This window comes from Parasteatoda tepidariorum, chromosome 4 (assembly GCF_982258835.1).
Source record: "Parasteatoda tepidariorum strain Cologne lab strain chromosome 4, Ptep-v5.0, whole genome shotgun sequence".
NCBI lineage: Eukaryota > Metazoa > Arthropoda > Arachnida > Araneae > Theridiidae > Parasteatoda > Parasteatoda tepidariorum.
In genome coordinates this window covers 31,924,332-31,948,787 of record NC_141758.1, presented here as the reverse complement: position 1 = coordinate 31,948,787, position 24,456 = coordinate 31,924,332, and the positions used below count along the sequence as shown (strand labels likewise).

Genomic DNA, 24,456 nt, shown 5'->3' with positions numbered 1-24,456 from the left:
TTGAGGAAAATTGTGATTAACAGTTATTATAAGCTCTGAATCATTGTCTGTAGCAGATTTTGTGTGTTAATGTATGCTCTTATTTTGTATTTACAAAATAGGTTCTTTCTAACTTAAATGCCCAATTAGCAATTAGTAAATTTACATTTTTGATATCTTTATCTGAAATGCATTTTACTCTTAAAGGGTTAAATCATATATACAAAAGTCCCTTTTCTGAAAAAATATTTGTCTCAGAAACTGTATAATTAGTATGTGTCTTGTTTTATTGCTTTGAATTTCTACCAATTTTAAAAGTATTGATCTATTTTTTTTTTAGATATCAGAACTTGGATCTCATACTGATTGAAAATTTTGCAAGTACTCCGATTGCACCATTTGCCAATGATTTCCGTTCGCTTATTCAGGCTCAATGTGAAGCTGCTAGATCAACTTTGATTAATGGGTAAAAAAAAAAATTATGCTATTTTTGGTTAATGAAATAATTTGGAATTAATTTTTGTTGAGTAATTTTAGTCTACTGATATTATTTAAATAAGCAGGTAAGTGACAAAATACAGTGAAACCTTAAGGGAAGACAACCTCTGTGTAAGGATCTTCTCTAGTTAAGACCACTTTTGGTATGCTCAGAATTTTTTCCATAGACTTTGGGTTGACAAAAGCCTTTAGGAGAGACCCAAAACTTCTCCCAGCTACATTGCAAATCTCTGATGATTAATAATTGATATATTGGTTTTTACACATAATTATATCAGTAGGGGACATTTTTATTAATGCTAAATTTTATTCATCAATCCAATTTTCATTATGCTAATTATGGCAATTTTCATTATGGCATTTCTGTTCCAAGAAAATGACACTGAGAAAAATTAAAATAGCTTGCAAAAAATGATCAACAGTTTACTGTAGAACCAAAAACTTGTTTTGAAGCTTTGGGGGAAAAATAACTATGTACCTTCGCGGAATAAAGCATGCTGTATAGTTCTATCTCCTTTCGTTTTTCTTTAATTTTTTTCTTCAAATTATCCACTATTTTGATACGTTCAGCAGTAATTTTTGTTAATGTATTAACAATTGTTTTGATAATGTTCACTTCTAGCTGGATTACTGAAAGTGTACAAATCTTGATCAAGTACCGCAAACAAGATTGGGAGCCTCTTGTTTCTCGTAAATCTGGTGCTTCCACTGAAAAAATTCAAAGATATTTTTCATCTGTGGCTGTTATAATGTCATCAATGCTCAGACAACTCATTACTAAATGCATATGGAATTATATGGAACTCATTCACAAATATGCTGTGAGTATTTTTTTATTAATAACTTCACTAATTTTTCAAATTAATTAGGTTTTTATTTAATTATGGTTTAAGAATAGATTTTAAGTGCAACAATCATTTTTTAATTCATGCTGATTGTGAACGAATTTTTTAAATAAAAGTTAAAAAATCCAGGTAAAAATTTATGTTCTATTTTATGTAATAATTTTATATTAATATTCTATTAGAACAGTAAAAATTTTCTTGTAACATTTTTGTTTTTTATTTGTAAATTACTAAAGATAAAGATAGAGCCACGCAATACATATTTTATATGTCATTATTTCTATTTTATGGAATTCAAAATTAAATTCTTATAAGAGAAAACTTCATTTTTATGTAGTACAAACAAGCTACTGTAAAATTCTTTTAAGATGTTTCCTAAAAAGCATTCATCTGCAAAATCTAGAAAAAAGTTACTGTGAAAATGTTAAATGAAAGTAAGAAAATGTGCTTATTATGTTTTAAAAAAGATATTATTGATGTGTATAAATTAATTTTTTTATTCTTTTATTATCTAAGTATTTCATTTTATAAAAGTTATTCATAATCATTATTACACAATTCAAAAAATATTTGTTCTATTATGAATTGATTTGAATTGAAAAAAATTCTTTATTTCATTCAAATTTAGACATATTTTAGAATTTGTTTTAAACTTAAAATTGTGAGTCACAGCAGTATTTTCTGCTGAAAAAATTTAGTTTGAACCCTGTATCTCATAGTTCTTTTTATAGCAGATGCTTAAACTAATGATTTAAGCATCTGTCAGTTATGTCCCCTCGATCAGCATCTTATCAGTTTATGTTTGCTTCATATTGTTAGCAGTTTTTATTACATTGTATTTACTTGTATATCTATTTACCAGTCAAGTGTTTAATTTTTTAGTGGTTAGTTTAAGATGATCAAATAATTAAGGCTGGTTAGTAAATTTCATCTTTTAAAATGTTGATTTTTAACTTAAAGTAGATTTTTGTGCCTTTGTTTTTTTCCGCAAAGTTTTTTTCCAAAGTTTCTAATTTTTTTAGTTATGGTATTCAAAACTGTTTTAAACCATAACAAAAAATTAATCAAATATAAAAGCATATATTTTTTTACCACTTGAAAACGTTTTCCACAAAAATTGTAATTGTAAACAACTATAGCTATGTAAAAAATAACTAGATTCAAAATATTATCCATATCATCTACAGAAATTCTATACAATGTCTTACCAAGATGCTTGCTCAGCTTTAAGTATTGCTTATTCCTTACTCTGTCTTAATTTGATCTAGGGGAAATAATGTTGTTTGTTGCAATGAGACCTACGTTAGATGATTGTATTGTTATGGGGGGAAAACAATATTTTATTTAAAGCTATTTAGAACCTAACTGGCAGTTTTTACTATAGCACCATTTAGTCTAGTATTATCATAATACTGTTCTGTTTATCGTGCCTATTATAGTACTGTTCTGTCTTTTAATGTGTAAAATAATCTACCAAAGAATAATTGATTTTTTTCTTTTAGATTGGAAATGACCTCACAAGGTGCAAAACTTTTCTCAATTTTCCTATTCTTTCCATCCGTGTTGTCGTGAAAGATTCTTTAATAATGATGGAAATGACTTTTGATGAATGGAAAAAAGAATTCCTTTTTGTAATACATTCTCTTTTGCAGATTTCTCAAAATCTTCCGAGGGTAAGTTTTTCTTACATTTGAAATAAACATAACAGGAATAAAATACATATATGTTACTATCATTTTATGAAATACTGGCATGTATAGAATGTCTAGTCATTATATAAAATGCCTGTTCTTTTCGGGTGAAATATGGTTTATGAGAATAATTTTATACCATGCCTAGTCATTGTGAAAGATCTTGTTTTTTATTAGGCATTCTGCAGAATATCTAACTAATATAGGAAATATTAATTGTCCATACTTTTGCATATTAGTCATTATTCATTCTATACATTGCCAAGGCAATTTATAAAATGTTTATCTTCTCACACTTTTGCGATATATTTTAGGCATCTAATAGAATAAGAGATTTTGTAACATACACAGTACTTTACTGTTAAACTTTCCCTCCTGTTTAAATTTATCTTAGCAGGATGCAAAAAATCATAATTTGAAAAAAATTTATCAGATTAGAGTTAAAATTTTGTAAAATAAATAAAGAAATTTGGAGTTTTTATTTATTTGATTATTTTTAAACTGAACTATTGTGCAAACATTTAAAATGGTGAAAGTTTTTACCATTATAATTTTAGCATAAAATTTAATCTGTTTATTGAACTTAGCAAAAATTATGATAACTGTCAGGGCCAAAGATTGCATTTCTCAGTATGCATATAAATATTTAAATCAGACGTTTATTTTTTTACCTTTAAATGCTGGGCCCAGCATGTAAATATTACATCAGAAATGCCATAAAATATCAATTAAGCATTTCCTCAAATTTTTATAAAAAAATAAGAATTTAGCTAACAAAATTAGCTTATTTTTTATTTACCTAGTCAAGTTTATTTTTATGTAAAAGAAAATTCTCTGTGCATAAAAAAAATGTTAAAAGTTGAAATATGAAAGTGAAGCAATGGTGATGTTGTTTTAATAACTCTAGCTAAACATCTGCATCCAGTCCTTAAGGAAATTTTATGAATGATTTTTTTATAAATTAAGTTTGTTAAAAATTCATTCCTACTTCCTAAATTTTTATTTCCATTCATGTTTTGTTTTTCTGATAAGTGAGCTGTGTTATTTATAATGAATAATTTTCTAAATATAATTATTTTTCTTCTTTTCTTTAATATGAATTTGAAAAAATAAGTTCCAAGCATCTAAAAACTTAGTGAGTTTTTACATTCTGATAGCTAGTAATAAATCAGAAAGCTTAAAGATAATGCTATTAAGTTAGATTCACTTCAAATCTAGATCATTGAATTCACATTATACTTAATTCTTCTTTAAAATTAAAACAAGAATTTCGCTCGTTTCTAATGTTCCTGTATTCAAATCATGAATACATCTTCATGGTTTTTTATGTGATTAATGTGAAATAAACTTATTTAAATTATGTTTAATTTCATTGTAGCCGGATAAAATTCTTTTGAGAGTATTTGATGATGAAAAGCTTAATTTATATCCTATACCAGAGAATGATCAAATGGTTGAACTCTGTTTTCGTTCTGTTGAAAATGATTTGAAATTTAATGAAATAGGTTTGAACCAGTAAGTAAATGTTAACTTTTTTTTTTAAGTTTAAAACCAAGCAAAAAGTTTTTTTTTTAAATGATATCTTTTTCTTTTGCAGATACATTAGGCAGTTTGACAAGTTTTCTTACATTATTGATGGTACTCTTGATGATGATACTGAAAACTTTTTGAAAAGTGATGAAATTGATATAAAAGAATTTCCAAAAGTAAATTCTCTTTAATTTACACACATTTTTAATTACAAAATATATTAAATTATGAAAACTTACCATGTGTTTTCATGCTTAATAGCCATTGTTTATTATATTTTGCTTAGAAAATTGAAGAAGTACAGGCTCACAAACAAGCTATTCATACTGAAAAAAGTAACATACATCTCAATTTATTTAATTTGAACTGTGATGAAATGAAGAAACAGCTTTGTGAAAAAATTGATACTATTTGTCAGAAGCTAATTGATTTTCAAATTACAACTAATACCAATCACACAGAATGGTGAGTGTTTATTGCAATTTCTATGTGTAAATCATATTTTTATGGTATTTCAAATTCTTAAAATTGAATTATGTGATTTATGTAGCGATATTAAAAATTTCAGTGCTAAGTGTTGATAATATTATCATAAGCTTAGTTGATATATTAAAATCAAAGTAGTTTATAAGTATTTTTTTACACTGTTTATTTAAAAAAAATTTTTGTACAATATCATGAAAATAATAAGGATTTTTTGATGATAGCTTTTATAGAATGTATTCTATATAAATATTTTTTTGTAATAATGATATTTCAATGGAAAAAAATAATTATAGTGAAAAATAAAATTTTAAAATGTCCTTTTCTTCATAAATAAAAAATATAATGAAAGAGTGTTCTGCAAAATGGTTTTGAAAAGTAGTTAGATTTTTCAGTGAAGGATCTCTCTTTAGTTTTAATTAACTATACAGCATATATATATATATATATGTTACCGCTTAAAGTATGAAATGCCGGCATTGTATAGAATGCCAGATGTTTTTAGGCAAAGTATGAAATGTGAGAAGTATTACATACTTTCCTTAGGCATTGTATAAAATACCTAGGTATTCTATAGAATGACAAATGCTATTTAGGCAAATTATGAAAAAAACTTACTGATGAGGTTACTATGTAAATGATGTGCATGTTACTGTGAATGACCGAAATCGGTGGTTGTTGACTTTCACAGGTGAATGTTGACTATCACATAGTCACTTTGGTGAATGTCCGAAATATTTATTAGATCCAATTTGATATTAATTTATTCGTGGATATAATTACATTTATTAGATATTTTAATACTTACTGACAATAGATTAGAAGACTATGTGATTGTTGACATTCACCGGTGTAAGTCGGCATTCTCTAGATTTCGGTCAACATGCATTTCTCAAAAATAAAAATGTTATTCTGAAAAAATACTGAGTTTGCCATTAAAAAACATTTATTCAAACTGTGTAAAGAAAAATAAAAAGTTGTGCAAAACATAATTTATGCCTTTCTTATTAAGGGAAACAAAATTTTCATATAAAAAATTAGAAATTAACCTACTTGTTGCAACATGACAGGCTTGAATGAGGTTTTGAATTTGTCATTCTTGAATGACATTTTGACGAATCGGAGATGTATTTTATACTTTGCCGGTTTCTCATTTGGCATTCTATAGAATGCCTAGGAAATGTGCGAAATATAAATCGTTTCGTACATTGCCGGCTAGTTTTAGGCATTCTATAAAATGCCGGATTCCAAACTTTGCCGGTAACATATGTACTAAATTGTTTTCTGAATAGAAGAAGGTTTGCAGTGCCGGCAACTAGCACTGTACAACAACCTGAACAAAAGCTTCTATTTTTTTAGCAGATGCCAAGTCTTCTTCCTTTTTTAAACGAAAATAAATGATAAGAACTAGATCTGGCATAAAAATAGAAAAATCTTAATTTTTTTTAAGGATAATGTTTTAATTTGCATGTAAGTAAAAATTCGACATTGTTTCCTAATAAAAAATTTATTCTAATTTTCTCTTAGGATATGTGAAGAATGCAGCACAATGCAAAGTCAACTAATTGAACCAGTTAATAATACAGAAGAAATAGTTGCAATGGATGTAAATCTAAAATTAGTATGCAATTTGTTTCTTTTGCAAAAATCTTAATTCAACATTTACTTTTAAATGAAATTATGTCATTTTTTTCATTCATGACTATTTTTTGCTTCAGCAACTCATTTAATGTAATATATTTCTGCATCTATTTAAATAGATATGTTTAAATTTGTACCTACTTTCTGGAATTTGATGTAATTAATAGTTAAAATTTGTATCATTCCAAATTTTACCTTTTTCTTAAATAACAGGTCTTTTTTTTTCTTATCCTTTACAGAGATAGTGGAATTAAATCAGATAATTTTATTTCTATGATATTGTACAGTATTTGACAATTCAGTGAAATATGTTTGAGTTGGATACTTTTGGAACATTTCTTTAGTGGTCAACTTATATAGATTTCGATGTTTTTTTTTTAATAATTTCTTTCATTTTATTCTTATCTATACATCATGTTAACCACGTATTCCTTTCATATTACTTATCAAAATAAATAATGCAATTTAATCTTTTTAACATGAGTTTAAAGTTTTAGTTATCAAAAATATCTTGTCTTAATAAATGATATTAATTACAAAAGGTATTTCAATTTATCACCGTAATTTAATGTCAAACTGATTAGTTTAATGTTATGCATTTTTTATTAGTGATGCATGGCAGTTATTTCTTATAAATAACTTCCTAAAATATCAGTACTTAAGAGCATATATGCAATTAGAACATTTTATTCATTTCAATATTTTCAAATCTATTGCTACACAATCAAACCTATGTACGACAAAAACTCTTAATATTTTCCAATATACTTTAAAGTTTTTGTTAAATTTTAAAACTTTTTTCATAACTTAATAGCTCAATACATAACTTAATAGCTTAAAAAATTTCGTAATTAAGTTTTGTTCTGTTTAACTTATAAAGTGGTTAAAATAGCTTTCAATTTTTATCCCTGGACAAATTGTATTTATTATAGGGGTCAACATACTAAGTAGAAAAGTTTTGCTTCCTTTAATTACATTGGATAAATTCAGTTCTTAATTAATTGATATCAACTTATGTAGTCAGCTGAACAGGTTTCATTGTATTATGTTGGCTGATTTTGTACAAGTATGATAGCACTTCTTAATTCCATATGCTTTATTTTTACCTCGATTATTATGATTACTTTTAAATGAAATAATTATCCAAAAGGTTTTGTTGTGAGCAATATTAACTCTAATACTCTTTCTCCCCTACCCTGAAAATGAGTTGAAAAAGAACCATTTTGTTTAGAAAACTCAAAATTATAAGAAAAATTATTTATTTTTCGATTTTTGAAAATTATTCTGTAAGATGAAACAAATACTTTCCTTACCTTCAAAAGTAACAAAAATATAACTATTTACAAGATATAAAACTTGAAAATGTAGGTAACAGGGTTCATATATATCAAAACACCTGGGAATATCAAAGAATTTCAAATTAGTTTAAAAATTTTAATTGCATTTTAATTTTTCATGCTTTTTATATTGAATTCTTTTTCAGGCAGAAACAAAACTTTTAGAGCTTGTAAAAGAAATTCAAAAAGCAATTACTCGGATTTTATTTTTGATGGATAATGCTCTCCTACCTGGTAAATTTAAATATTTATTTAGCTTATTTCTTTAGCACTGTCCAGTAAGATTTAATAATCTAAAATTATACATGAAATAACTATTTAATTTTTATTTAAAAAATAATCTGAACTTAAAAGTCCTGCCATATTCAGTACACTTTAAATTTTAAAACAAATTTTTTATCATGTTCAACAAAAGCTTTAGTTGCATGATGAGTATAACTTGTCATTGTGTTATATGGTATAAAAAGTCAGTGACAAATAATACTCATTATTTTACATCAAGGGATTAATTTAATCTAATAATATTTTTATTATTAGATAAAAAAAGTAAATTTCCTTCATTATTTACTCAAAATAAAACTGAAAATAAATCTGTTGTTATAAACCATATTTTATGTAAACAGCTATAAAATTGAATTTAGTAATATAATATATTAAAATTTATTAATATAGTCCACTTTAATTAACTGGAAACTTTTATGCAGAGACATAAAATAAACATACATTTAGTTTATAGCTTTTAATAAATTCACATTCACATATGTTCCAAAGATTATTGTGATGGGTCTAGTTAATGTTTCTAAAATAATAATTTTTTTAAAATATTCAATACTCAATGAAGTATAATTTAAAATTTACTGGTAGGCTGGTAAACTTTAATATTTTTTTAAATAAATGTTAAATCAATTGTTTATGTGAGAAATCTTTTTGTTCCTCCTTAAACTGAAAGTAAAATAAATAAATAAAGAAGTTGCAGGGTATCTGAATTAAATCAGGGTTGAAAGATCTCTTCAATGATGATCTTAAAAAAACTGTCCATTCTGTGTGTTGACATTATTCTTTGCCTATCATGGCTTAAACCAGGTTTTGATTCCTCATTCTACAGGTTGGGTGTGTAATTTGTTTCCATTTTCTCAAATTATATCCTAGTGGATCAGAATCCATTCAAATGTAATATCTTCACCTCAGTCAATTCTCTAAAAAAATCATGGTTAGGCCATCTGAGAGCATGGTGCCCAGTCTGCATGATTCTTACCATCTGACCTCCTATCTAAATTTTGCTCATGTGGGTCATTATTTTCTTCCAATCATCATTAAAGGTGAATCACATGCAACCACTGACTGATAGCTTCATATAATTGTGCAAGAAAACCAAATTAATTTTCAATCAAACCAAACTATTTTTGAAAATAAATTTTTTCCCTGATAGTTATATCGTTATTAATAAATTAATAAGCAAGCCATTAATTTATGAATCACTGCTAAAATTATGCCATGTTTTTTTATTTATTTTAATTTTTATGAAAAGTTTAAGATTGTTGATAGAAGTTAGTTTTAAGCATTTCTTTTTCTTTCAGATACTGATTTAATTAGACATAGCACTATGTTGAGATGGCCAAAAGCTATGAGAAAACTTTTTAAAGTGACACATGTTGAATTACGGAAGAAAAAAGAAGAAGCTGAAGCTCTTCTTGCTGATAGAATTAAAATATTAAACGAAAATGTTGATTTCTGCCAGCATAAAATAAAGAATTTACCACTCATTCAAGTTGGTTGATGGTTTTATAGATATAATAAATTATTTCATTTAAAATATGCATTCATATTTTCTCTGCACTTTTGCCATGTAAACAACAGGTAAAGGCAAGTGAGATGAAACTGTTTCGACGAAAAGTAAATGAATCTCTGAAAAGCTACTTTTACATCATTTTCAGAATTGAATTGTTTTTCTATTAAGAAAGGATGCTCAAATTTAGAAAAAACGGTAGTTAATAAGGGCTGAGGTCTAGTGAGTATGGAGGATTATGAAGTACCAATTCCTGTAGTGTTGCCATGTCATTTCTGTTGTGCCTGTCTAATTGCATGGCACTTTTCCAATGCCATGTAATTAGACAGGAAATGATCTGTTGGCTAATGAAGGCTAATTTCCATTCTTTTTCCATTGTTTTGTCCTGTTTCAGTTTATTTTGATTGTGAGGGGTGTGCTAGGTTTCATAAAATCATAATTGATCAGGCCTGCCCTAAGGCATCTAACAAATACCGTTAGTTATTTTTTTGGTGAATATTAAGATTTGGTGTTGTGTTTTAGTGTTTCATATTTGTTCAACCAACACTAACACTTTTGTACACAAGAGCCAAATTCAAGATTGTGTTTTTCATGGTATGTGATGCCTTATTTCCTTGTAAGAGTAGTAGGCTTTATTTGCATCACGGTAGAGCTGCACAAATGGCAATTAGCGATAGTCCAGGAAATATCCCTAAAGATGATCCGAAGACATGTCATCATAATTTTGATCCTCTTCAAAGGGGGTTGCTCCTCTGCCTTGGTAGCCTGATGACCTGCTTGCTAAGTCAACCACTTTAACATAGAACAGTTTAATGAGGACCAATAAAGAGCACCCTGTGTCCTTTGCAGGTTAATCAAAGTGGTCACCTACCAGTTGCTTCCATGTAAGAACTCACTCTTCATGATAGTTTAAATTTATTTCTATTCCCTTTCCAATAAAATAAGTTTTTATTTTTAATATCTTTTTAGAGTTTGTGATTATTCATTTAAGTAGATGAGGTATGTGACTTTTACGAAAAGGAAAAAAAAATGATCTAACCAATATTAAACTATAAGCTGTTAAAGTTGACACTTTCAACCTACAAATTTCATCCTTGTCAACCTAATATCTTTCTTATTTTTTAACTCCTTTAAGCATTCTGCATTTTAGATTTTAGAAACATGTGTTTTATGCTTTTTTATATATTATTGCTTAATTTTAGGAAGTATCCCTTGATGAATCAAGAACTGCTGTTGAAGGTCTGAAATATCTTCATGATTGCCTTGTTGAATCCCGAGATGAATTAGAGGTGGATACCTTTACAACTATTTTATAAATGTTATTCTATAATCTTCTGCTCTCTTTGTCCATCAACCCTCATGATTGCTACTTCATTATTTTGAACCATCCTTCTTCTTGACACTAAAGCTCCAAGTAGACCTTGGTCTTCCCAATGAGTTTCTTCTTGTTGTCAGTTACCTATTTTTTTTAGTTAGTTTTAATGTTTTTAAAGCTTTTCAGTGTCATCAATTTTCGAACAATTATTGCATTTATTTGAAAGATTCCAATTTTTTTTTTTATTGTAGTTGCAAACATTTAGTTCAACAAATTAAGGTTTTGACTTATAGGGATAAAAATTAAATCTTTATTCTTTTGTTTGATTACCATCGCAACTTCTTACACAAATTTGTTTTTAAATTTCTATTTAATATTTAGTTACACGAAAACTTATTAAAAAAAATTTTTCTTTTAAAAATAGATCATTTAACAAGAGTACAAAGATATACTCCCTAATAGTGCTTGATTATTATAGTGTTATGTGATAAGTGTTAAGCATGTGATTAATATTTTTTTCTTTCTTTCAACCAAATTCAAATTGTTATGAAGAAAGTTCAAAGTAATAATAGAAAATTCATAACAACATTAAAATAATAAATATAAAGTTAATGTTTTATTCTTTTGAATTTTCCGTAAATTTGACTTATGTAAAATTTTGTTTACGACATCAGTTTACTATGGAACATTTAAATTATCATGCTTATATTTACATGCATTCAAATTGTTATGAAGAAAATTCAAAGTAATAATAGAAAATTCATAACAACATTAAAATAATAAATATAAAGTTAATGTTTTATTCTTTTGAATTTTACGTAAATTTGACTTAAGTAAAATTTTGTTTACGACATCAGTTTACTATGGAACATTTAAATTATCATGCTTATATATTTACATGCATTCAAATTGTTATGAAGAAAATTCAAAGTAATAATAGAAAATTCATAACAACATTAAAATAATAAATATAAAGTTAATGTTTTATTCTTTTGAATTTTCCGTAAATTTGCCTTAAGTAAAATTTTGTTTACGACATCAGTTTACTATGGAACATTTAAATTATCATGCTCATATTTACATGCATTCAAATTGTTATGAAGAAAGTTCAAAGTAATAATAGAAAATTCATAACAACATTAAAATAATAAATATAAAGTTAATGTTTTATTCTTTTGAATTTTCCGTAAATTTGACTTAAGTAAAATTTTGTTTACGACACCAGTTTACTATGGAACATTTAAATTATCATGCTTATATTTACATAAATAATTATGCGGAATATTACAAGCTATTATTATTATGCTAATATAACAGAATAATCACCTGTCATAATAATAAAAACATCACGTAAATCTATTCTTAAAATTTTAATTTTTTCTGACAAACGAAAATGTAAATTTTAAAAATTAATAATTTTAATTTAATTGTATTTAAATATTCAAAAATACAATTGCATGCCTGGTATTGATGCGGCTATAAGTGACGTCTCTCAGTGCCTAGTTAACATCTCGTCCATTGAGAGTCCTACAAACCTGGGAGAAATTAAATTTATGTTCCTTGGATGGCTCGGTACCATTTGATTTAATAAGACCACTGGTATGAATTGACAATAAATTTAAATATTGTGAAGTAAATAATTTTGTCTTTTATTATTTATTTATTTTTTAATTTTGCTGTTTTAGGCAATAAATGAAGAAGAAAGACTTTTGCATCATGATCTTACTATGCATCCTTCAATACCTGATATGTTTCAAGAGAAGGAACCTTATGAAAAAATGTGGAATACTGCTCTTGATTTCTTTAAAAATTATGAAATCTGGTATTATGGTTAGCCAAATTTTTAATGGTTTGAAATAATTCTCTTAATAAAATAAATTCTAACAATAATTCTTTTAATAAATTATACAAGTGAAGTAAAAATTGTTTTGTTTTATATGCAAATGCAGCTAAACAATGAGCTTATCACATATTATGTAAGGGAGGAGGGGATTTGTGTTTTGATGATTGCGGAAAAAGAAGCGTTTAAACAATGCTTACATAAGTTCCAATAAATCTCCTTTTCAATATGCCATTTCAATGCAAAAAAAAAAGTATATGTATTTAGAAAAATTTCTAATTTGAAATAAACGTTTTAATTGAAGGGAAAAAAAGTTCTTCAAAGCTGTTCCAAAATTTTGTGAAATTAATTAAATTGCATGTTAATTCTTTAATGCATGTTTTCTTATTTTACTTTAATTTAATCCTGAAGTTCTTAAAATCAAACTATTTCAGTAAAAGTCAAGGTTTAAAAAAATCAAAGGAGATTTTGATGCTCTTACACAAGAACGGGAAAGGATTATTTGCTTATTTTTGCTAATAACGGGGGAGTAGAGACCAAAATTGTCTAAAACATGTTAACATAATATTTGAACAACTCCAATGTAAAAAATGCATAAATATTATTTATATGGCGTTACTTCTGTTATTTTGACATTATCCGCCTTCATTTAAATTTTCTTACTTTAGTTATTGTTTTTTACATTTCATTGAAATAGGACCTTTTTCTGGATTAAATGCTGAAGCTATTCAGAATCAAGTGGAAGAAATGTGGCGTGTGATGTTTAAGTTAGACAAAACATTTGCTGGCCAATTAGAAACAAGAATGGTCGCAAAATCCCTGAAAGCAAAAATAGAAAAGTTTCGTAATTATGTGCCACTTCTGTTAGCAATTTGCAATCCTGGCATTAAGGAAAGGCATTGGAAATATGTAAATATTTATATTTTTATTTAATTATTTTGAAAATTTTTTAGTTATATAATTGCTAAGCATTCCGCCATATTTTCTATTTAATCAATGTTGAAAAAGAATTTGATTTTTTTCCCTCTTGTATTTATGTAATTTTAGAGTTGTAATACTTTTACTTTTTGAACTACCATGATTTCCCATTATTTAACACACTCCTATCCCTTTCATTTATTTTCTTTACTTTGGAATATGTTCACAAAGGTAATATTAAGTCTTATTAAAAGATAATTTGTTATTAAATAATATATTACTTTTTAAGATGAATTTGAATTTATACTTTTACCAACTTTATGTCATATTTTTATGCCTTTTAGTTCTCATAAATAATGATTTAAATGGGTATTTATACATAGTTAATTAATTAGTTTATTTTAATCTAAAATTTTATCTAATTCTAAAAAAATTTCTTCTTATTACATAAGAACAATCAGATTAATATAACAACAACTTCAAACTTTTATACCTTTTATCTGTATTTGTTGATAATAATGCCCCTATATTTTTTTTCTCAGGCAAGTAAATTTCTTGGATTCATTATAAGCCCTGGTCCAAAGGCTACACTAGAAGATATGATTAGAGTTGGACTTCATAAACATATTGAAAAGTATGATTTTAATTTGTCATGTATGTAGTCTCTGAGTGTATGAATCCTATAGTAATAAATATTTTTGAATAGGGTAGAAGAATTATCTGTTACTGTGTCCAAGGAATTTGCCTTAGAAAAGGCTATGGCAAAAATGAAGGAAGAATGGCAAGATATTGAGTTTGAATTCAAGCCATATAGAGAAACTGTAAGCATAATTTTTTTATATGTATTTTACATACAAATTGCCTTTAATTTTTTTCATAATTAAATAAATGTAATTACATATAATATTTTATGTGACAGAGGATGTTTTAAAATCACTGACTTCAATGTAACTAGAAGGTGTGTCGATAACTGGGGCAATCTCCTTGATTAGAGGTGTATAAAGACTTCAAGGTTTCTATCAATCTGGATAACCTTGTAAAGGCTGGAGAAATTGGAAAAATATTTAGTTTTCAAGAAAAAGTCAGGGAAATCTTAAGTTCCAAATCAATAAGTTTTAAAGTTTCCGGTAAAACAGGGACTTTTTCGCTGTGCAACTTTAAATATTAAATTTTATAATTATAAGGAAAAATGTATTTCACCTGTTCTCGTAATTAAAGAAATTATATAATTGGTAGTCAATAAAAAAAAACACATTTAGTTGAATTTGTGCAAACTAATACTTTTGCATTATGTGTTAACATGTTTATTATGATAAAAATAAGAAAATAATTAATAAAAAACGCTTTTAAAATTTATGTCAAATTATAATAATAGACAACTTTACTTGAGTATTCATTATATAATTTCCTAATTTATTTTATGATAATTATACCTAATTACATTTTTAAATGCAAATCTTCAGTTTACATTTTTTATCATCTTTTTTAGTGAAAGTATAAGAAAAGGTTTGTTCTCTTAAAGTTTTATTTAAGCTTGTGTGATTGATGCTATAGAACTATAGTTTTCATACAGGGCTTTCATTTTGGACTGTAGTTAGAGTTTATTTTTTTATTGAAACCATACTTTTTAAGCAACCCATAAGTTAAAAGCATAAGCAGTGCTCAAAATCTATGTTGATACTGTTGGTCCTAGACCACCAAAAATTGCCTAGGACTGTCAGAAAATAATTATCAGTAGTCCTCTTGGTATGCGATAGAGACTAAGAGATTGTATGCCTTTTTGTTCTTTGATTCTAAGTTATGTGTTTTGGTCTGTGTTATTGTCCCAAATTAGAATATTCTGTCATAATTATGAACATTACACACTTTTTATATGGTAATTTTTTTATTTGAATTCATTTTATGAATTTTATTTGAAACATGCATATGGTCTAATGAAATTGTGTACTGACTATTTATAATACTTGTCCGTGCATATTTTCATCGAGTTTTTAATATTTTCAGTCATTGGTACCATTGACTAAATTTGTGTTTTTATTCTACGTGAAACAGGATGTGCCCATTTTGTCTGCTGTTGATGATATTCAAGTATTATTGGATGATCATATTTTGAAAGTTCAGACAATGAGAGGATCACCTTTTATCAAACCATTTGAAAATAAAATCAAGATGTGGGAAGAAAAGTTATTGTTAGTTCAAGATGTATTGGATTCATGGTTAAAAGTAGGTTCTAAATAATTCATTCGTTTATAACTTTTTCTTGCAGTGTACGGACAAAATTAGTTAATTATTTCATTTAATTTACCTACAAATTTTTAGCGATTGGGACTAGTTGCTCCATTAAGTCATACTGTGAATGTATGTATTGTACTCCACTTATCTTGCAAATCTCTTATTTTAATATGAAAGATTTCGATAAAAAGAAAGAAATTTCTTAATTTAATTACAATACAAAAACAGGAAAAGTCAATTTTTTTCTTTTTTTGAATAATTAAGTTAAATTTTTGATGCATAAACCAGGGATGAGATTCTTCCGCGGATTCGCGGATTTCCGCTTTTTTTCAGATTTTTCTATTTTTCCCGCTAATTTCCGCTGAAATTTTTTTTTGCACAAGTTAAAATATTTTATGAGGAATTTAATTTTCCAAGGAGGGAAATTATTGAAGTCCTTATTCCTCCCTCTGAAGTTTCTCTAAAAATCATTTCCTTGGGATAAAACTAGTTGGCCTTTATACAGGGATGAGATTTTTTTTGTCTCTCGAATTTCAGCCTTTTTATCAAAAACTCTAATTCTCTAAAAGTTTCTTTCTTTTTTTTTTCTTTTTAGTAAATATCCCGCTCTTTTAAAAAAATTCAGTCGTTGAAGTAAAATAGTTATATTTATTTACGATTTTCAAAGATAAACAGAAAATTCAAACTACGTCCTAGCTGCTAACCCTTCCGCATTTTTACTTATATTAGCTATTTTCTCCGATTTCACGCACAGAAAATAAGATTTTCCGTATTTTTTATCCGTCGGCGGGATAGCTCGTATTTTCGTAATTCAGACGTTGCTGCTTCTTGTATTCTGGCGTGAAAACAAACAAAAAAAGAGGAAAAAAAATAGAGGTGGATTTGCGGTGAAAATATATTTATTTGCTCATTCAGTTAATCTGGATAAATTTTTATTTATTATTTCACACAATTTTAATATCAATCATCGATTTTCGCATTTACCTGATTTAAAAGTTGCGCATTGCGATTCTTATTTAAGCTATTTAAATACCGTACATTATGATTCTTATTTACGAGATTTAAAAATCCAATATCGTGTTTTGTATTTATGCATTTTTAAAATCGCGATTTTATTATCAAACATCGATTTTCGTATTTGCCTGATTTAACAGTTGGACGTTGCGATTCTAATTCAGGCGATTTAAATATTGTACATTGCGATTCTTCTTTACGAGATTTAAAAAACCAAAATCGCGATTTTTATTTACGAGCTTTTAAAACCCAAAGTAGCAATTCGTATTCACGCGAGCTTAAAATCCAATGTCGTGATTCGTTTTTGCGGTTGTAGTATCACGCGATTTAAAAATTATGTATCGTGATCAGGGGTCTGTTTAGAAGAAATTTGGGTCCGTTAACGGACCTTTCACAAAATATCTTTTCATAAAAACGGACCCTTCACAAAATATTTTAACTTGAAGACGGACCCTTCACAAAATGATTTTTCTTTTAATCGGACCCTTCACAAATTTGTTTATCTTCATTATTATTTTGTTAATCGAATAAACCCTTTCCAGGACAAAAAACAAGGAAGATTGATGTAAATGAATTGAGTTTTGTCTTCGGCAGACGATTTTTCCATTATTCGTCCGAAATTAATATTCTGCGTATAGCAGTATAGGCTAAATACCAAATATTTGTATATTGCATCTCTAATTTAGAAACAGCAATTGTTTATTTTTTAAAATTTAATTTTTTTAATTACAATTTCACAGTGTTGAGCATAATCTTGTATGTCTATACAATTTAAAAACTCCTTGAAAAAATTTTATTTTTGCAATAAACGGACCCTATTTGCACAAATTCATAAAAACGGACCCTGGTTGAAAGAATGTGAGTAATTTTTTTCACAATTTCACGAAAAACGGACCTTTCACAAAATGTCTGGACAGACCCCTGGTGATCTAAAAATTATGCATCATGATTTGTATTTTCGCATTTTTTAAATTCGATGTAGAGTTTCATATTTACGTGATTTAAAAGCCTCATATCGGGATTTATAATCACATGGTTTACAAGTTTAAAAATCGCACTTTTTTTGTCAAATTTTTGTTTATATATATATATATATATATATATATATATATATATATATATATATATATATATATATATATATATATATATATATATATATCCTCTTGGATTTCCTCTTTTTTACTTTCTGACTACTCTCATCCCTGATAAACCTTTTGAATATTTATTATTTTAAATTATTATAATAATCTTTGATTATCTAAGTCAATAGTTTTTTCGTGAATTTTTAGGAAAAAAATTTATGATTATATTTTTTATTATTATATTTTACATAAGTTTAGCCTGTTATTTAAAGTTCTGTTTCTGTTATATTTTTTACACTAAAAATTATTTATAAATTAATGATTTCAGTGTCAAGCTACTTGGATGTACCTGGAACCAATATTTAGCTCTGAAGACATCATGCAGCAAATGCCGGTAGAAGGGAAAAAATTTTCAACTGTGGATAAAAGCTGGAGGGAAACAGCTAAGAAAGCTGTAAGTTGGCTTTTAATCATTTTTTATTATTTCAGACTTGTTTTGTATCAACACTATTGAAATCATTTTAATTTATAACATCTGTTATATATTACAGATGTTATAAATTAAAATTATTTAGTAGTGTTGATAGAAATATAAGTAGGAATAGAAATATGATTTTCCTCATTAAAAAAAATGAGGAAAATCATATTTCTATTTCCTAATTCTAGAAAAAAATCATTGAGTTGCTATAAAAAAAATTATAGTCAAACCATTATAGCTAGCCATCAAAAGCTATTAAAATATATAAAACATGGAATCGTAATTACAACTATTTATAAAATAATTTAGTGTACTATAATAGTTAGATTAAATATACAATATGTATTTAGTAAAAAAAATCAAATTTTTTGCAAGTGCTATTGTTGTAATATGTATCATTCAAGTGTATATAAATGTCCCAAAAATCTTATATTGTGTTAAGCCTTTTTATTGTATTTGTACATTTATTACCGTTTGCAATGAAAATATATTCTTATTTCAAAAACTTCAAAGCTCTTTTGTCTTCATTTTTATTTTTATAAAGTAAACAAATAAGTTAAACATTTTACCAGAATTGTTATGTTATAATAGTTTTAGATTAGTTAGTCAGCAGAGTAATATTCACTTATTGTATTTTTTGTTCCCTTCCTTTAACTTTTATATTATCAGAAATGTACCATGAAACAAACATACTTATTAGCTTTAAAATATATTGTATTTGAAACACTACTGGTATCTAAATGTTGAAACAATTTGATAATGATTGAATGCAAAAACTTTTTATTAAAATAAAATTATTGATTTTTTGTTACAATGCTATTTGTTAGTTGCATTCCAATAACGATTGTGTAATGACTTTTGTTTTTTAAAGGCTACTGACCCTCATGTTTTAGTAGCTACTTCCCATCCCAATATGTTGCAATGTTTGCAAAGTTGCAATGTTCTGCTTGATGAGATCCAAAAAGGTTTAAATGATTATTTGGAGAAAAAACGACTTTATTTTCCAAGGTAAATGTAGTTGTTTTTTTTGCCTTATATGATATCTTAATGTAGTGTATCTACAACTACAAATATATAATTCCAATTCACTTGTATATAAGACATGCTAACTTGATTCTATGGTGGGGTACCTTTTCATAGATGAAGGTTGATATTGTCGATAACAACTCTCCCCACATTGGTGACCTTCAGACGTGATGTGAACACGCCTACCTTCGCAGAAACGCCCACTACAATTTGAGCACCCCTACTTCGATGGATGGTCCACATTGAACAGTTGACTTGTTACTTATGACTGCTACATTGTCCTCCTTACGCTGTTGCTTCTCAGTCTCGATCACACACAACATATACACTCGACTGCTAAAGGCAACTCAGGAGTGACCACAACCATGAACTTAATATAGCTCTCATGATCAGCAGTTAAAAAACGGTGATTTTAATACAGCTCACAAGACTGCAATGAAACAACTAGTGGTATGATATCAGCTCACGATCAGCACTAAAAAAGAACTGTGATTTTAATACAGCTCACCCGGCTTCTCACAAAATAGCAATGAATCAACTAGTGGCATCCATTCATTGAATTCTGTGACGGATATTATTATGGTGCAGGAGTACTGTAGTGTATCTACCACTGTAAATATATAATTCCAATTCACTAGTATATAAGACATATTAACTCAATTCTATGGCGGGGTAACCTTTTCATAGATAAAGGTTGACATTGTCGATAACAATTCTCCTAACAATTAATAAATTTATAATCTTTTCAACTTGTAAATGTAAATATGATGTTTCAAAATGTATTATTGCATTAAAAATTATATTTCCGGTTTTCTTAATTTAAATCTTCTTTCTTTCTAAATATTATTTGTTCAAATTGTAATCTTTCTTGTCTTAATTTTGTCTTTATTTAGACCTGGTTGATTTTTTACGTAATAAACTGGTTTATTATTTTATTATATGTCATTCAATAAGAAAATCCTTAAAAGAGAACATTGCCAACTGTCACTCACTAAATTGAATCAATATTATATAAAGTTAAATAGTAAAATACATATACAGTAGAGAACCATTTATCCGGTATCCAGATAACGGGGAAACCAGAATACCGGGAAATATTTTGATCGGTTTTCCTGCCATTTTAAACTAGAACAATTATGAAAAAAAGCGGAAATGAACTCATCCTTGAAGTTGAGTAGAGGAAAATGTAAGGAAGGGGAGAATTTTTTTTCCCCGTTTACCCAGAGAAACGTCATTTCCTCCGTGACCTTGAAGGCAGGAATGTTTTATTTTCTCCTTTAGGCCGTCAATCAAGCTCAAGGGTGTGGCATGCTGATTTCGTTTTCTGTTTAATTTACGAGGGGGGTGGGAAAATGCATTGCATGCATGTCAGTGAACAGAAGATGAAAGAGAAAAATATATTTATCTATTTGACATCGATTAATAAAAATAAAATCTTTTTCTTCTGAATAAATTCAAGTGCGGTATCATTTGCAAGTTTTTATTGATGTAGAATCACATCTGCTGTAATTAAATATCGTGTTTTTATCAACAACAAAAAAAAAATAAATAAAAGGAGAATTGTTTTATTAATTTAAACATAGGATTATTTTATGAAGCAGATTGCAGCTTTGTTTTTCTGATTCCACTACGTTTGATTTTTTTTTCTTTTCACGATAAATTTCGCACTCAATAAATTAATTCTTCTTATTCATAAATTTTATCATTAGGTTTTTTTTTAAAATTCCGTTGATCTTGCCTTGTTCCGGGTTTCAATATTTATGCTATGCCTTTTTTAACTATCGTTTCTATAATTTTCAAGTGTTTTTATTTAGATTAATAAGTTTTCCTTTTATTTTATCGTTTCCCCCATATAATTAGGTATGAAATATATTGCGTTATTTAACCATTGGTTTTGTTTATATTAGTTAATTTAGGAATTGTAATTATTTTTAAGGAATAAATACAAGAATTTTGTATTTTTTAATCTTGTTTTTCTTGTCTAAACTTGCAAATTTTTTTATTCTTTTAAAAGTTATTTTTCTACCATTTTTTTTTCTTCTTTTTAAAGTTAGGAGTACCTTTCTTTTTTCTCTTACTTTATGCATTACACTTTTTCCTTATAATTCGGGTTCAATAAAACATCGATTAACGACACTTTTTGGTCGATCCAGAAAACCGGGATATTCAGACATCCGGGATAGCGATGGTCCCGAGCATCCCGGATAATTGGTTCTCTACTGTATAACAAATAATATAAATAATAATAGCTACTGTGCAATCATTTAAAAAAAACTACCTTATTTATACATGTAATTTTATTAAACTTATTATAGATGATAGATTTTATTTAAACTTTTGAATTTAATGATTGCTTACGATTTTAATTTAGCAAAAGTTTAAATTTGTCTTAATATGGGTTGTTTAATCAGTTCGTGTTCGTATACTAATGCTTTATGAAGGTTGGGAACATTTTGCATAAAAAAATAAGTTTTTTTTGCTTGTATTGTTTATCACAAGTCACTAAATTGAGAGATAAGTGTTTTAATTTTAGATTTGTTGAGTAAAGTTTCACTTCACTTGTTATTCACATTTATCAAATTTTGTTTAGTTACAGTTCCTTGATTTCCTCTGTAATTGAGAACATTTTTTTGCAAATTTAGTCAAAACTCTTTACAAGTACTATCATATTTGTTTTAATTGTTAACTCTATTTTTTTAAGGAAAAATAATCAAACTATAAGCAATAATCAGTATGCCACTCTGAAAAAAAACTCTATTAAAAATTTTAAAATAAATTTTTAGTTAAAAAGAAGTACAGTTTGAGAAGTAATATATGTTTTCATAATTACTGATAAGAATATTATATCTAACTGTTAGCTCTAATAATGCATTCTTTGAGGAAAGAGGTCTGTGAAACCTCTCTATTCTTCATTTATTTTAACACAATAAAAAAAATTTCAATGAAAATGGATATGCAAAAGCAAGATTTATAATTTGTATTTAGTTATTATTAATATCAGTTATTTTAAAGTTTTTGAAGCTAACACATAAGAAATAAAATGTATGAACTTCCCCTCCTAAAAATGTCTCCATTTGTATTAGCAATATCAGCAATTAATTATTCAAACAGGGGAATTAAATATTTACTTAGATTTAGTTTCAATTTAACAGTTGTTCAGTAATTATTTTAAAAAAAGGATTTCATTGCTATTAATTTTGCTGTTATATAATTTGTGACACAGTTTGTAACCAACTTAATTCTTTTTAGATTTTTCTTTTTATCTAATGATGAACTACTTGAGATTTTGTCTGAGACTAAAGATCCTCAGCGTGTTCAACCTCACCTGAAGAAATGCTTTGAAGGCATATCTCGATTAGAGTTCACGAAAGATAATGAGATTACTGGAATGATCTCCGCTCAAAAAGAAGTTGTGCCCTTCACAAAAAAAATTGTTCCTGCTGCAGCAAAGGTATTCAAATACAGATCTTTTAAAATTCTCTAGTTCAATAAATAAGTGAACTAACTGCAATATGCATATTCTTTGATGACTTTCACTACTTGTTTCACTCTGTTTTTGATAGCATGACTTTTTAAAAAAAATTCAAACTAGGACTGGGCGATAAATTGACGCATCTTAAAATATCGATTCTATGCACTCATCATCAAACTTTTTTTATGAATAGGCAATTTTACAATGCATCAGAAATTGTGATTTACTGAGATGGGTAAGATATTCATAGGACATAAATATCTACAGGCATGATGTTGAGCATTGTTTCCGATAGTATATCGATGTCTGCAAGCTCGCGTGAAGAGCATTTTCCTCCGTAAGTGTGCAGTGATAGCAGTTTCGATTATCGTTATTTTCCTCGATTTTTTTACATCGTGCCTCATCGTTTTGCTACCATGATGAATCCGAATGTGATTGAGAATCGAAGTGTTGTGCAAATCCTGTTGATTTTTTTTACAATCAATTCAGCCATTTAATGTTTTTAAACACTATTTGGCTGACATCCACTTCTTTAAATGTTGATAAATAATTGGAAAAAAAAATCAACGTTTATTTTTTAAAAAAATGCAACTTACTGATTGCGAATTTACACAGTTCTTAATATAAAACATTAATGTACAGAAACATCGCGATGTTAGAGTGACGGCACATCGCAATGCCAAAATCATAACAACGCCCAGTCCTTATTTGAACTAATTAAAACTATAGTCTAATAAGACTGATTTTAAGAACAGATCTGTAAAGGTTTTTTTTCTATATTTTTTGTTTTAACCTCGTCTTATATAAATATTGTTGCATAATATATGGTCACAACTGTCTGAAGAGGTATTGCACACATTATGACTGAAAAAGTCATATATCGCTAGGTGCTCATCTCCATTATGAACTGGAGGAGGATATTTTTTTCAATGGCTTGCCTCAAAATATGCTCAGAAATAGCTTTTTTAATGTACTGAAATGATTTGGAGATCACCTTGGAAGATTCAACAAATTTATCACCAAATTATTAAAATCAATTTTCGAACTTATTCCAACACTTTTTTTGGGCAATAATCATTAAAAAACATTAAATTATGATAATTTAGGTAAATAAAAGTACCATTTTACATGCTTTGTAATGATTTGGCAAGTAACGTGACAGACTTGGCAAATTTATATCCAAATCATAAAGTGTCAGTAAAAACCTTATTTTTTGGGTCTTATTTGAAAGCAAATTTTGACAATAATCACTTGAAAACATAAAAATTAAATAATTTTGGTAATTC

General features: G+C 27.1%; 1 protein-coding gene across 1 annotated transcript in view; it reads left to right on the top strand.

The window, feature by feature from the left end:
* Window positions 1-24,456, top strand: part of LOC107453307 (dynein axonemal heavy chain 3) — a 109,723-nt gene that overhangs the window by 7,023 nt on the left and 78,244 nt on the right. The window contains exons 6-23 of the mRNA XM_087162125.1: window positions 320-445; window positions 1,100-1,298; window positions 2,825-2,995; window positions 4,392-4,528; window positions 4,611-4,719; window positions 4,830-5,008; window positions 6,554-6,647; window positions 8,151-8,238; window positions 9,582-9,772; window positions 10,993-11,079; window positions 12,791-12,935; window positions 13,643-13,854; window positions 14,406-14,497; window positions 14,570-14,684; window positions 15,916-16,086; window positions 18,523-18,648; window positions 19,544-19,680; window positions 22,948-23,149. Of these exons, the coding sequence (XP_087018251.1) occupies window positions 320-445; window positions 1,100-1,298; window positions 2,825-2,995; window positions 4,392-4,528; window positions 4,611-4,719; window positions 4,830-5,008; window positions 6,554-6,647; window positions 8,151-8,238; window positions 9,582-9,772; window positions 10,993-11,079; window positions 12,791-12,935; window positions 13,643-13,854; window positions 14,406-14,497; window positions 14,570-14,684; window positions 15,916-16,086; window positions 18,523-18,648; window positions 19,544-19,680; window positions 22,948-23,149 (2,581 nt within the window). The remainder of the gene's footprint in view (window positions 1-319; window positions 446-1,099; window positions 1,299-2,824; window positions 2,996-4,391; window positions 4,529-4,610; window positions 4,720-4,829; window positions 5,009-6,553; window positions 6,648-8,150; window positions 8,239-9,581; window positions 9,773-10,992; window positions 11,080-12,790; window positions 12,936-13,642; window positions 13,855-14,405; window positions 14,498-14,569; window positions 14,685-15,915; window positions 16,087-18,522; window positions 18,649-19,543; window positions 19,681-22,947; window positions 23,150-24,456) is intronic.